This window comes from Centruroides sculpturatus, unplaced genomic scaffold, assembly GCF_000671375.1.
Source record: "Centruroides sculpturatus isolate CEXI.00-Female unplaced genomic scaffold, Cexi_2.0 scaffold338, whole genome shotgun sequence".
Lineage (NCBI taxonomy): Eukaryota > Metazoa > Arthropoda > Arachnida > Scorpiones > Buthidae > Centruroides > Centruroides sculpturatus.
The window spans coordinates 401,149-416,921 of NW_019384628.1; the positions used below are offsets into that span (position 1 = coordinate 401,149).

A 15,773-nucleotide genomic window follows, 5' to 3' on the forward strand; every position below is an offset into this window, starting at 1 on the left:
GGGAGCCCCGTGGACAACCCCTGTTTATTGTTCTCCTTATATGAATGTAGTTGGAGTGAAACTCGATGAATCTTTCGTTTAAGTAACTATCTAATAATTTGTTGACACTTCTTGGATTGTTAACATCTTTGAGGCAATTTTTAATGAGTGGCCATCTTAAGTGGTCGAAGGCTTTTTTGTAATCAATTGCTATTAATAAAACATGTTAATATTTGTGTTTTATTTGCGTAAAGATAAACCTATGGTCACTTGCCGAGGTACATAATAAAGTTTCGCAATTCACTACTATTTGCGCCAGTTCTGCTGACATCAGGCAAACATCTGTCCAACCTCTAGCGTGTGGTGTGAAAAAAGTTGGATGGTCGGTCATATTAACCGAGATTAAACTAAACTCTTCCATCAAGTTAGTTACCAGCCGGCCTCTGTATCTTCCTGTATATTAAACCTAACCGCTGATTTGGCATTTAAGTCGGCAGCAACAATCACATTTTCACTATCTACTTTTCTTAGTACTTTCTCAAGTTCATTAACACCTTCCTCATCGTTCATATATGGCAATATGTAGGCATTTATTACGTATATAGGAGGGTTGTGATATATTATAGCTGTTGTAATTATCTCAGAAGAAAGGTGTGGAATCAGTGGCATATCTATCAGATTATTGTTCACCCTTATACAGCTATAATATTGGGCTAAGTTACAAATTAATTAGTAATTCAAAATTATTATTACCGATATTTAGCCTGATATTATAAAGCTGTTGATGTAGCTTTATTTGAAAAATATCCTGATCTCAGTTTTATTTTATGAAAGATACAAGTAAATTAATCTAATTGACATTGTTTTAAAAATAAGTTTCCCATCTGTATCAAATTATTTTTATCAATTATTAATACAGTGTATTTAATATTTAATTTCATTAATTATTTCAGTGCACCTGACTATTTTCATCCTGCTTGGATATCCAAAATAAAAACAGATACAGGAAACAATTGGAGATTAAAGGTTAGATCCTACAAAAAAAAAACAACTTGATTCCTTATTTCTCACATTAAATAGTCCATTTCTTTAAGTTTATTTATATCTTAATATTAACAAATTTTACTGTCTAATTAAAGTACAAAAATTTACAGTAAGATAAATTAAGATAAAAAAATAAAGATAAAAGTTAAGATAAGATATTTTTAAGGTTAATTTTTTTCAGGATGATTGAGATAAAACAAAGAAATAATATTAAACAATAAAGTAATAAAGTTTACAGAAATACATTTTTTTGCATCATCATATGATAAAAACTATTCAATGAGGAAATAATTTTTAAAAGTTATATAACTTTTACAAAATTAAGTTTAAAGTGAAACTAAAAATTGATATAATTTTTTAAAATTTGTACATAATATTTCTTTTTTTGTACACAGAAGCTGCTGTTAACCACACCTACTTTCTCATAATTTGATGTGTATTAATCTTGTTTTTACTTTTTACTAAATTTTATATATATATATATATATAATTTAAAAGTTGTGAAAACTGTGGAAGGAAGGAATAGTTGAGTTTATTGAAAGTTTGGTATAATGAAGTCTCTCTCTACAATAATAATGCATACTAAAATGAATTTCTGTCATGTTTTATTCTTACTAAATATAGTAAGGTGAAATATAATGGAATGAAAAATTCTGAATTAACTAAATTAAAAATTAGATTATTAGTTTAATTTTATCTAATATATTTAAACTCATATGTTATTCTGCTATGAAAGATTTATTATTGTTTATAGTTGTTTATTATTAAAATCAGTCTGTTGGGAAATTATTCAAAGTGGTTTAATTGTTTATATGAAAACTAATAAATGTTTTTATGTAGTTTTAAAAAATAATTTTTTGTATTGCAAAGAATATGTTAATAGTAATAAAAAATTTAAAGTTAATATAATAAGACCCCGCTTAATGCAGGAGATGTGTTCCTAGATGACAAAGCCCTAAACGAAACAGCGTTAAAAGAGGTCATTTTAACATAGAGTAAATAGTGAAAGGGGACCATGTGACCGAAAACTAAAAAATTTTACTTTGTTATTTTTATATTAATTTGTATAATAACACACAAACATATGCACAAGAAATGTATAATAATATATTAGTTAGTTCCTTTTTTCTATATTAATAGTTCATTTTTTGTGATGAAGGTCCTGACTTTTCTTGATTTTTTGCAATAAAGTCATGAAGTTTCATTTGTTGCTTTTTTCTTTCCTTGAGCAAATGTTGGTAGCAGAAGATCGCATCCAAAATGCCTCATTTTGCTTTTGCACTCCTTTCAAAATCTAGGTCATTCACTACAATTTGATCAATGATTTCGGTTATCATTACTAAACTTTTACTAAGGAAATCTGTAGAGAAATTTTTTGGATTATTCATTTTCAGAATCTCTATTTTCCAGTTCTATGTGGATTCCTTGTTCTGCCAATTCTTGAAGGGCATCGTTGATAAGACTCTCACCAGAAACCTGTGGTAACTCCTCAATATCCTGTTCGTTTACATCATCTAGTCCTGCTGTATCGATTAGGTTGACCAAATTGTCAACCTAACAATACAACAATAGGCTCATGTTGAGAATTCTTGGATACCTTCAGCTGTATTTCTTCCACACTTTGTTCATGCATTTATCAGTTAATTCTTGCCAAGCGAAACCAATATTGCCTATGGCATCCATGATGTTATATTTTTTCCAAAATTATACCAAACAAACATAGATTTAAAGAAAGTACACCTTTTTGCCACCTTTTTTTGATTGGTTCATGTTCGTAAATAATCATATTATGTATGAATCAATAAAATGCCATGATAATTTAAATTGGCATAAATTTTGATTTTTTTTTAGGCTTCGAGTAGATGGCATTATATCGAATCAGTGTTAAGCAGGGTCTTATTATATTTCAAATTGTCAGAAGATACAGATGTATATGACACCAATGAAAATGATGCATTATTCTGCAAATTAAATGACCAGTTCTTGTATTTTACATTACATATATTATTTAATTACACTAGGTATGTCTGCATAATAGCATTATAGTTTTCTTGTTGGCAATTGTTGCCGTCTCTATAATTTTACAAATTAGCCAAATATTTATGCCTAAATTTAAAATTTTACAGATCCCGACTGGGCCAGCCTGAACATCGGTGCTCTAATGTGTATAGAATGTTCTGGAATTCACAGAAATTTAGGTTCTCACATTTCTCGAGTCAGGTCTCTGGATCTCGATGAGTGGCCGTGAGTTACTTTTTTGGTTTATAGCTCTGCGGTCCAAATTTTCGAGCTATTGTTTAAGTTCTTAAAATTTTAACAGTCCCGAACATGTCAGTGTCATGATGGCTCTTGGGAATTCTGTCACCAATGGTATTTGGGAAGGAAATACACGAGGCAAAGCCAAACCCACACCTAATTCTAGCAGGTAAGATTTGTTTAATATCAAAAATTAGTAATGGTAGTAGAACAAATAGAAGTATTTTACCATCATTGGGTGTTTGAATTTGTTTGGACTTCGATTTCATTTTAGTATAATGTAACAGATGTAATCGACTCTTCATTTTCCCAGTCTTCACTTTTGAAAATGCATCAGTTCAACGACAATAAAACTGGATATGTTGTTGAGTAACAAGATATTTAAATACCAAAATCCAGAAAAAACGAAAAAACTTAGTGGCAAATGTTTTCTCCACATCAAGTGGTCATTGTTGGGCTACAGAGCTTGGAACGATAGTTCTATTTTTTCAAACCTATTTTTGATTTGTGGTTGGATGATGTAGGAGATGTCCTAGAACTTCTTCCACTCAGGAAGGACGCAGTCCATCTCTTTGAAATCAATTGCCACATTTCTTCTAGTTGCATCTTGTTGGTATGATGTAGGAGGCAGGCTTAGTCAAAATGGACCCACTATATTGGAATCAGTGGCATACGTGGCTAGGGTTGTGGTTGTAAGCCACATGCTCCGAGGTGGATGCCTATAGCTCCTATGTATTCTCAACTGTGGTTAAATCTATGATCAGCAAGAAGAATTTACTGTAAGTTTTTTGTTTTTCACTGGATTTTGGTATATAAGTATCTCGATATTTGAAAATGCTTTGATTGTATCTATGAAACTTCATTGGTGGGAGAATCCCTATTGAAGATTTCAGAGCATGCTTTTCTTCATTGGTCGAAAGTGCTGATGACTGTTGGTATCTACATCTCTTTATGCACTGCAAACCACCAAAGGTACGCATGCCTCACACCTTTACTTGTTTGGGGCTTGACAATTCTCACTTAAAAAGAGGCTTAACAAAAACAAGCATTAAATTTTATTCTTTACATCATGGTTATTCACATAGTGTAGGATATTTTCTGGTCAATTGCTTGTGACATTCTTTTTATTTTTTTCCACTGTTTACTTTTAAACTCAAGTGGGGTGACATAAGTGTGTTTGCATGGGAAAAACTGCCCCATGCTGCTATATTCCTGTCCATCCTACTTGAAACTGTATATCAAAAGCTGATAAATTTCTGGCATAATTCCTAGAGAATTTAGAAACTGTGTGATTGATGCATGAACTTGGATAATGTTGACAATTGAAACTTTTGGAGTTTAAATGTGTGACAGTGCTAGGTTATTTTGGATAACTTTTTAAAATGAAATTTTAAATGAAGTATGCCAAAATAATTTTTAAAATAATATACAATATGTAATCCTAAAAACAGCCTTTTTAATTAATTTGAAAATTTTCTATACCTAAATATTATATCACCATGCTTTATTCATACTTCACTAAAATAATAAATTAAATAGATTGAAATTTTGTGCCCTAGGCAAGTGCCTAGTTTGCCTAAATGGTAGCACCAACACTGGTCATTACACGTTATTACTTGATAAATGAAACAAAATGTATATAAACATCCCAAAGCCCAATATTTTAGTAATATGCCAAATGACTGCCAGATTAAATCAGGCTACCTTGGTGGTAAAGTAGCCTGATTTAATCCAGCAGTCGTTTGGCATGAAATGAAACAACAAAAAAATGTCCTTTGGTATTTTGTATTCACTGGACAGCTCCATTTCACTTATTTTATAACAGCAATTACAGCTATCTCTATTAGCAGTTTATTATAGAGGAATATTTAAGGTTTGTGTTCTGGAGATCCACTTTAAAAGTTGTGTTATGCAAAGGATTCATTGCAGTAGATGGACTTTAAAAAAAATATTCCAGTGGACCCTTACTCCAAAATTTTCTGATACTCTTTCTGCCCAGGGACACACTAGACATAAAGTGCAAGTTATTGAGGGCCAAAAACAAAGTTTGATGTTACTTGACTGTTTCTGCACATGACAAGTTAATTGGCACAACTGCTTGTGAATGTATTATTCAAATGATATGGGGAAAAGTGGCCACGTTGGCTTTAGGTGGCATTGTATGTTTTTGTTTGGTCATCTAATGTATCAGCATTCATGAAAAAGGACACAGAAAAGTGACCAAAACTTGTGGTTTTCTGCTCCTACCTTACAATGGCCTTTTTCCTAGCCCATAAAAAGTTCCTGAGATTTTTCAATTAAATCCTGGGTTTCTGGAGTGGCAGGCCAATATCTTACTCATCTCAACATTTATTCATTCTGAAACTGCTTTGTTTTTCCCTCTTATTTAATTCTGAGTGCAAACAACATATTGCTCGGATACCTAAAACATTGAGTATTATTTCCAAGGAATTTTATTTTACCGTATTCTAGGTTATTTAAGAAATTGTAGATTCAAATCAGGAATACATACATTTCAGTACATGTACAGTGTCTTATTTATTATTAGTATTCAGTTCAAAATCAAAAGCTGATTTGACATACAATTTTCAATTCCATTGCTACAGACAAGGGCGTCACCAAGGAAGTTGAAAAAATTATTTAAATATTAAGTTTTAATTAAAATAATCTTCTTAGGCTTCTTGTAAGTTTTAAAAAAATGTTTTAACTAAGATATTTCCTTCTCCAGTACATAGTAAATGATAAAAACGATTCATAAAGTTTTAATTTTACCTACATACAATTTATATCATCTTGCCCTTCTGGCACAGAGCTTTGGTTTTCTTGATGTTTATTCTGCTCTGCATATTGAGGATGGAATTGTGATATACAGTATGAGGTAGAGTCAAAAAATAAATGATTGCAGTTGTTTTATTATAAGCTCAGTAACAATTGATTATACGACATTACATTGTTGCAGTTGACAGACATTTCCTTCAATCTTCTGCCAGGAAATGATCCCAAAACCCTTTTTTGCAATCCTTGGGACACATCAATGAAGCAAGTTGCATCTCTTTGGATAACTTGAAATGATGATCCTTCATTTCTATACAAAAGGGGAGACTTGACTCAAGGGTGCATTATTGTGGTGAAACATGTGAGATTTTGAAGCCCACAGTTCTTCCTGTGATTGCTATTCTACGGCATTTACATCTCTCTATTAACTGTGCAACGTTCGGAGGTGAACTAGTCTTTANAGTTTAAGGGTTTTTAATTCCCATTTGTTTTTCTATCACGTATTTCCATGCTGTTGGAAGAGCATTGGCGTCCTTGGCGTTTAAGCAGTTGTTATTTATTTTGCTCTTATATATCTCCATTTTTTCCATACCAAAGGCAATAGTTGGGGAATGGACCGGTTTAATTATCTTTGCCTCATCCCACTTTACACTTGCTCCATCCGTTTGCACCATAATTGCCAAGATGGTGTTGTTGTGCCCTTTACTGACGTCATACATGTGTTCTTTTATACGCACCCCCAAGTTTCTTGTGGTGACACCCACATAATCTTTCGCTACTCCTAATTGCTGATTTTCAAAAGGAATTCTATAAACTCCAGCCTTTTCTTTCATTCCTATCTTGTCTCTATCATTCCTTAACAATCTGTAGATGTTTGGCGCCCGTTTATACACAGTTCTCGTGTCTTTATATGTACATAATTCCTCCATTATTCCCTCTATATTCTTGTTATATGTAAATTTATTAAATCTATTTTTTCTACCATCCCGTTTGCTTGCCCCTTGTTTGTAACCCTTGATTAATCCATTAATTGTAGATGTTTTGTATCCTAAATTTTTCGCGACCTTCTTGATTCTGTTAATCTCGTTAAGTCGATCCTGTATGTTGGTGCAATATAAGAATGCTCTTTTTATAAGTGCCTTAAATGATGACATCTTGTATCTTTTAAATGCCAAGGACGCCAATGCTCTTCCAACGGCATGGAAATATGTGATAGAAAAACAAATGGGAATTAAAAACCCTTAAACTGGTGGCGATTTTAACTCGTTTAATATATATTATACATTATATAGGTTTATTTTTACATTGTATATAATATGTTATTTTTGGTTAAATATTTAGTATTTTACGTTTTGGAATTTTAAAAATATGTTAAAATTTTAATTTTAAAAATTGTTTGAAAGCTATGTATTCGATATTAGAACAGTAATTTCTTGAGGATGGCCTATTAGAAGTAGGCTGAAAACGTTTGAATATTAAATTAATAATAAGCTCAGCAAGCGTTTGGTGTGTGATTATATTATAGTTGAAGGTTTTCATTGTTCCCTGATGATGATTTATGTTACTTTCAACTTCTGTGACACAAATTTTAATACTTATTCTTTCCAAAGTGATCCTAATTATCAGATTGTTAGTTCTGAGAATTTGTTGGTTGTATCTACTGTCCAACATCCATTTGCAAACGATGTTCTAGTCCAAAGTGAAAGGACCTCTTGCTTATCTCAACAAGATGTACATGCAAAATTGTTCAATTCCATTAGTTACATTGACCATTTTGATAAAAAGTGTTATACAGATTGTATAAAATAAAAACAAGTAAAATGGCAAGGCTGTTTTTGGGACAAGACTGTCTTTGAGACTCGCTACTAAGCAGGATCACTTCGAAGCTCACGGCAGGTCTTGTTCTCATTCTCCAATCTTCTTTGGTATTGCTTGTTTTTAGCACAAATGTTCAAACTTTGCCAACTTTGGCCATGACCACAACCATGACCACAACCATGACCACAATTTCATCCATGAGGCATTTTTGGTGAAATTAACCTATCCAATGTCGAAATTTCTCTCATTGTGTGTTGCCCCAGGTTGAATTTTTGTCGATGCCTAACAAAAATTTCCCATTTTTGAAAAATAATCATGGCTATTGTATTGTCCAAAATTATTTTTTTATTTTGCAAAAACAAAATTAATATATTGATAAATGTAAAAAACAAAAAAAAATATTATATTTCAGAAGTTAGTTTTAATATAAAATTATAATGACTAGTACCATCTAGTTTCCAAAACATTCCGATGCTGGAACGAGATATCTTGGTCAACCGGTCAAGGTCAGCAGATTGTGACCAGAGATATGTTGGGAATAACACGGGACAGGTAAATGAGTTTTTCAAAGATACATTTGTCAAAATTCAATGCAATTTTGCAATGTTCGTATTTCCAACTTTCCAGCAAGCAATGCATGCGCAAATTGTGCACTAGCGCCTGTTTGAAGGAAGAGTGTCACCACTTTGTATTTTATTTTGACTTGATTCTTTGTCCCCTGAGTATTTACAAGTCTGGGTTTTTTATGTATGCATGATTTGGGCACCAAATACTCTGTGCCAAATTGCAACTTCTGACATGTACTTACTCCTTTCATACCTCTAAGGTGTCCACCTTAGAGGTTTGAAGGAGTAAGTACGTACATGTTTAGAAATTGCAATTTGTTAAGTTGCAGAAGTTATAAAATCGCAGTGCTATTACAGCACTGCAATTTTATAACTTCTGCAATTTTCTGCTTTTATAAACAAGACTTTTCTGCAATCTTCTGCTTTTATAAACAAGACATAGTCTCATCAAAACTTTCAAAGATTCTTGATATGATGCAGTAGAGGTAAAAATAAAATTATACAGAATCAGAATTTTTCACTATTCTCTATTTGAATCATCTGTAACTCAAAATTTTGGAGTTTTGAGTTAGAGAAGTTTCACTGTAACAATAAATACTTTGATGATAAAATCCAACTTATGTAAGAACAATGATGTTAAAAAAAAGTTAAAGTACAGGTCATACACACATATATATTTTTAAGAAGAAAATTTAGTTGTATTTCAAGTTTGTATGATGAATGATCTCACTTTACAGATAATTTTCATTCTCATTAAGTTTTTTTTTTACATTTTCACTTTACAGTATGATTTTGTTTTACATTGGAGTTACATGCTGGCAAGTACTGTGTAAAACATTCTACATAAATTTTTGCATTTTCCCTAGTAGTTTCACATGATTGTCTAAAGAATTTTTTAACCATTTTACAATTAACAGAAAATCTTAAAATGTGTTTAAAATATTTTACTTACATTTTTACTATAATAAATAACATTTTAGTCACATGTTTCTGAATATACAGAGCAAAACCATTGTATGTGAGATAAAGAAAATGAAATATATATATATAAAACAATTTTAATTGTAATAAACAAATATTTTACTTTTTATCTGTCACAAAATGGTTTTTATATATTACATTTAATTTTAATTAAAGTTTTTAGTTAATTTATTTTTACGCTTTGCTCTGTTAAGTTTTATAGAAATGATTGTTGTGTGTTGCTTGTTGAAATGCTTACATCTGAATATAAACAATTATGGTTTAACCTGGAAGAAAAAGTGACCAAGTTTTTCTTATTGTAAACAAACTAGGTATTACTCTCTAGAAAAAGTGGTTTCATATCTAATTTTTATTTAAAAACTTATATTTTATTTAAAAACTCAAAGACATAATTACCATATATATTTCCTGTACTGTTGTATGGGAAATATATATGGTAATTATGTCTGTGAGAGAAAAGCACTTCAAAAGAATATAATTGTGTCAAATAGAAGAAACTTACTCTTCACAAATAAAGATGTTTAATACTTAAAATAAAATATAGTGTAATACTCTGCAATTATGATAGTTCACAGTTGTCTTATTCTAGTTAAAACTGTTTGTTCAGTTTCCAAATTTGAGTTAATACAAGTTTTAATTGTATTAACTCAAATTATCTGTATTAATAATGAAAAAACATTTTATTTTTAAAGTCAAGAGCATTTGATATTAATAAACTATGGTGCAGAAAATAATATTTATCAAGTAAAAATTAATTATGAACAAAGAACTCTACTAAAACCCAGTACATTACATAACTAAAGCCAACCACTTCTGTAAGAGACTGCACCTAACGCCTCCCTCTAGTATCAAATTGTTTGGTAATTCATTAATATTATATTATACAACATATACACCTTATTGTTGAGAATCATTTTTACTACTATAACTAATGTTTTCAACCTGATCAACAGACCATCATCAAGTTATCAGTTTACTGGAATTGTTAGTGCCTCAAGCGCCACTGTATTTTTGTCATTAAAAAAAAAATTAATTTAAAACTTTGTGAACGAGAGTAGTTTGTAATGGCCATTTGTAGTGGCCAGTTTGTACCAGTGTTTCATTCTGCATTAAACGTTTTTGCAAAACCTCAGTACTTTCATATTTTTACAGTCCATTAAAGATCGACAAACAGGAATGTTTACAATCATTCTATAATCGAACCAATATGGAATTACAAATACAAATTTAAAATGGTTCAAACATTTGGTTAAAAATCAAAATATAAAATATAAATAATATAACTAATCCATTAAATACATAAACTGAACAAATCAAAATAAATAGTGTAGAACAAAATAAAATAAAATACAAATATAATAACATAAGATATAAAATGTAAAAGGGCCAATGTATAAGCTAGCGGAATGCCTGCATAGATATTTATCGGAACAGATTGGGAATGATCATTTTATTACAACAAACCCACATAACTTAATAAATGAACTCCAGGCCCTATCTTTAATGGATGAAGCAATTGGATCAGTCATGGGCTTTGAAAGTTTGTATCCATCCATAAAATTGGATTCATGTTATTATGTGTTAATTGACATCTTGCACAGTTTAAACCCAGGTGTGTTGGCTTTTTCTAAAGACATGGAGCTACTTGCAAACCTGATATGTTTACAATCATTCTTCAGTTTTGAAGGCAGAATCTATAAACAAATGAAAGGGGTTCCAATGGGCAGCCCAATGTCCAGCTTACTCTGCGAGTTAGTATTACGCAGATTAGAACAGATCACTATTATGAATTTTAGGGGGGACATAATCTTATACAAAAGATATGTGGAAGATGTGTTCATTTTATGGAGGAATGTTACAAGAATACAGCATTTTTTGAGTGAAATAAATTCCAACAAAGATGGTTTAAAACTTAAATTGGAACAAATTAGTACTACGGAAGTGCATTTTTTAGACATTGACATTTCATTCAAGAACGGTTCCTTAAACACGAAGGTATACTCAAGCCCACTCATGATCTGTTATACATCTCTTCAACTTCCAATGATCCACATACCTATAAACTTTCAGCGTTTAGAGCTCTAGTTAGAAGGGCATTCCATTATTGCTCCAACGTATATGACAGGCCTGCAATAGTTAGATAGGATTAGAGCTGTGGCTAGGACATTGGGGTTTGGAGCAAAAGTCATTGAAGGATTAATAAGTTCTTACACTGATCCTAGCAAAGACAAAACAAAGAAAGATATGAACAAGGTGACTAAGTTCACATACAACAGAAACATGTAAAATATTATGAAAGAAATTGCAGATTACAAGAACACAAGATTACTATACAAAAGGGCTCCCACAGTTTATATATTGCTTAGGAAAGACAAGGATATGATCAAGAAGGAACAACAATTTGGAGTATACAAGATACCATATAAAAATGATCAATTAGGTTTGAACAAAGAGTATATGGGTGTCACCACCAGAAACAGCAACAAAAGACTTAAGGAGCACATGTACAACATAAGCAAGGGACACTATTTTACAGCAATCTCATTCTCCAATGCTCGAGTGATTACTTCAAAAACATAAACAATAGTGAATTTAATCATTAACCAATAATGAGTCACCACCAATTCTGGGCCCAGTTCCATTAATAACAATCATTGAAGTAAAACAGGCAATCCAGAAGATAAAAAATGGGAAAACGACAGGGCCTGATGAAATCCCAGTCAAAATCTGGAAGATGCTTGGAGAAAATGGAGCCTCATTCTTAACCTCACTTTTCAATCACCTTCTAACTGACAACAGGCTCCCTAAGGATTGGACAACCAGCACAACAATATCCTTATGGAAGGGCAAAAGTGACATATGTAACTGATCAAACTATAGACCAATTCACCTATTCTGTCATGCTTTAAAAATATGGACCAAAGGCTGCAAAGCCATATAACAGTCACAAGCAACCAGTGTGGATTTGTTAAAGGCTCCAGTACAACAGATGCCATACATGCTGCTTGTCTCTTATGGAAAAACATTGTGAAAAGAATAAAACAATACACCTGGCTTTCCTAGACCTTGAAAAAGCCTTTGACTGTGTTCCACACTTGTTTATCTGGAAAGCATTATGGTCACATGGGATACCAGAGGAATATGTAAAGTGGACACAAATACTATATCACAATGTGATGAGCGTAGTTTGCTGCCTAGCTGGAACCTCAACACCATTCAAAATAACTGTTGGTGTGACCAAGGATCAGCACTCTCGCCATTGTTATTCATACTATGCATGGATACTGTCACAACTGACCTGCAGGCAGCACACTCTTGGACATTACTGTAAGCTGATGATGTGATGCTTGCACATCAGGACAGTAATCTCCAGGAGAGGTTGCAAGCATGGAGAAACTGTCTTACTGAATATGGGATAAGCCTAAATTTAAAGAAAGCAGAATATCTCGAGTGTGGGCCACAAACTGACAAAATGATCCAAGTGGCAGGCCAGACAATAAACAAAGTGACCCAGTTCAAATATTTGGGCTCTGTGTTATCTGCAAATGGTAAAACAACACCCGATGTCACGAATAAATGCTGCCTAACTCAAATGGCAACAAACCATACGCGTCCTGTGTGATAGAAAAATGCCTCAACATCTAAAATTTATAAAACTGGTCCACCCAGCATCTCTTTATGGAGCTGAATGTTGACCCACAGCAAGGAAACATGAACATTCTCTCCATGTAATGGAGATGAAGATGTTAAGATGGATGCTGGGCCTTACCTGATTTGACCATGTAACAAATGAAGACATTTGACAAAGATTGGGAATAGAAGGAATTGACAAGAAACTGCAACAGGCCTGCTTAAGATGGTAAGGACATGCCCTACTTGGCGAAGACACATCAGTTGCAAAATCAGCCATGCAACTGTGAACCCAGGAGGGCGTTATCCACACAGAAGGCCCAAGAAACAATGATGGATACCATCAAGGAGGACATGCTCATTGCCAACCTCAATCCAGAAGATGCCAAAGACTGTCCAAGTGGAGGCAACAGTTGCAACAAAGCTAACCCATACTATGGGAAAAGGTGAAGAAAGAGAGAGATCTAAAGTGGTGCAAACAGATGGTTCGGTAATTGAATGGGCTGAGGTCAGAATTGTTACACCAATGTGTTCACTAACTCTGGCATTAAGTTTGGTAAAGTTTGAAATTTATAAATCCAGCCTGACTGGCAAATGTTTAAACTACAAGGATGCCACAGGCTTACCATTGGCATGGAAATATATAATCAATAATCGCTAGTAAAATCTGATGCAAAGCATGCGGTTGATATAATTTTATATCATGTTATTATATTTGTATTTTATTTTGTTCTACATTATTTATTTTGTTTTGTTCAGTTTATGTATTTAATGGATTAGTTATATTATTTATATATTATATTTTGATTTTTNTATTAAAATAAAATTTTTTTTCTAAAAATTCTGCATAAAATATATAACTTAGTATATACAGTTGCATTATCAATTATGCAATTAGCATGATTGGTAATGCAACTGGATGGTAAGTAGGAGTTGTGGGTTTAAGTACAGTACCACTCCAGATCAATGTTTTCTTCTAGAAAACATTGATCTGGAGTGATATTCAAAATTAATTAAGATTATTATTATTACCACTAAGAAATAATAATTTAAATTAATTAATTTTAATTATCAAATTTAATACAAGGTGACAACTTAAATGCCTATCTTTAATTTAAGATAGGTATTTAAATTACACAGAATTAATTAAATTATATTTAATTTATATATTTAATTACCTAAAATGTAGCTTGTTATTTGATTAGTAATATAATTCAGGCTTGGTTTCTTTATATGATTGAAACTATATTGTCTTTACTATTTCACTGATTAACTGACACACACTGAGATGAAATATTCCAGAAGCAGACTTCATATAAAAAATAAAGTGGTACAGTTAAAAGAGAACATCAGCTCTATTATCAAAACAAATTCAAAGTTAAAAAATTTTAATATTTTATGCCTTTTTGAGGTGGGAAAGTTCAACTGTCAATACTCATAAAATGGACAGTCAATTAATTTATCTCCATTTGTTTATTTTTTAAAAAGTTTATAACTATTAATTCACAACAAAATTTAATTTTAGTATGTTGTCATCAAATATTCATTAAATTTTTAATTAGTAGTAAAAGTTACTTTAATTAATGTTTCACATTAAGTTTTTCTTCTTTAAGTTCACAAGCTAATAAATTTGATGTAATTATAATAAAATAAAATTCTTTTAAAGAAACCTTTTTTTGTAGCATTGTATGTTTAATAGCCATTGTGTATGAATTAGTTTATATCATAACTTTACAAACTGATTTTAAAGCTTACTGATTTAAAAAGATGGATATAAGTGATTTTTCTAAATGTTAAGTCAGTTTGTGGTTGTGTTAATTATATATTAGTTTTCTTGTTTGTTTTGTTAAATCTGAAATACTTTTTTGTAATGATTCTTCTTATTTAATTAGGTCAGCAATTTGAAGAAAATTTTGAAAGGTGTACTGGATTATTATAGTGAGGTAAGTAAAGCTTTGATTATGTTAATTTCATCATATAAAATTTAAAATTTGCTTTTCAAGTTCCTCAGAATTTCCAATTAAACTATTTAATATAATGGAATTATTTCATATATTTTGAGTGTAGAAATATTGCTTTTGCCAAAGAAACTTTGATATTTGTTAGAATTTATAATTTTAGTTTTATGATTATTTATAATCACAAGCTAGTGACAAAATTATTTTAAAATGATGAAAAATTATGATAAATTATATCAACAAATTATTGTAAGAAGAATAAAAGCAGTTACTAATTAATGGATTTAAATCCATTGTAAAATTCAGTGCAATATTCTTTTGATTGAATTAGTATAATCTAGAAATTTTCAATGAATTTAAATAATAATAAAGAAAACACTATTTCTGCTAATCTCAGAAATATCAGATATGATATTATTAGTTTTAGACAATATATTTTTCTTCATAGATAACAAAATATGCTTATTTAATGCCTCTTTCTCATGTTTATTTCTAATATTTATTATTACATTTTAAAATTTATCATTACAAACTATGTTATTGACAAAAGTACAGTAGAACCTCGAAAACTCGGCTCTCGATAACCCGGCACTCCGGATAACTCGGCCACACCCTGGCAGGGCAAAAAAATCCTTAGTTAATTAATTTTCATTATAGACAGCTTTATAAAAGTATAAAAGCTCTCATAAAGTATTTTTCTGAGGTCTGTCTTATCAGGTAAATTACTGTACACAGTGTATTCATTAATTTTCATTTTCATGTAGTA

General features: G+C 31.2%; 1 protein-coding gene across 3 annotated transcripts in view; it reads left to right on the plus strand.

The window, feature by feature from the left end:
* The window catches only part of LOC111625665 (protein Hook homolog 3-like), a 91,555-nt gene that overhangs the window by 27,331 nt on the left and 48,451 nt on the right, over positions 1–15,773 (plus strand). For all 3 annotated transcript variants that reach the window (XR_002756760.1, XM_023368879.1, XM_023368880.1), the window contains exons 3-4: positions 933–1,005; positions 14,942–14,992. Coding sequence is in view for 2 of the 3 variants with exons in the window: in XM_023368879.1 (XP_023224647.1) it covers positions 933–1,005; positions 14,942–14,992 (124 nt within the window). In the remaining variant the exon portion in view is untranslated. The remainder of the gene's footprint in view (positions 1–932; positions 1,006–14,941; positions 14,993–15,773) is intronic.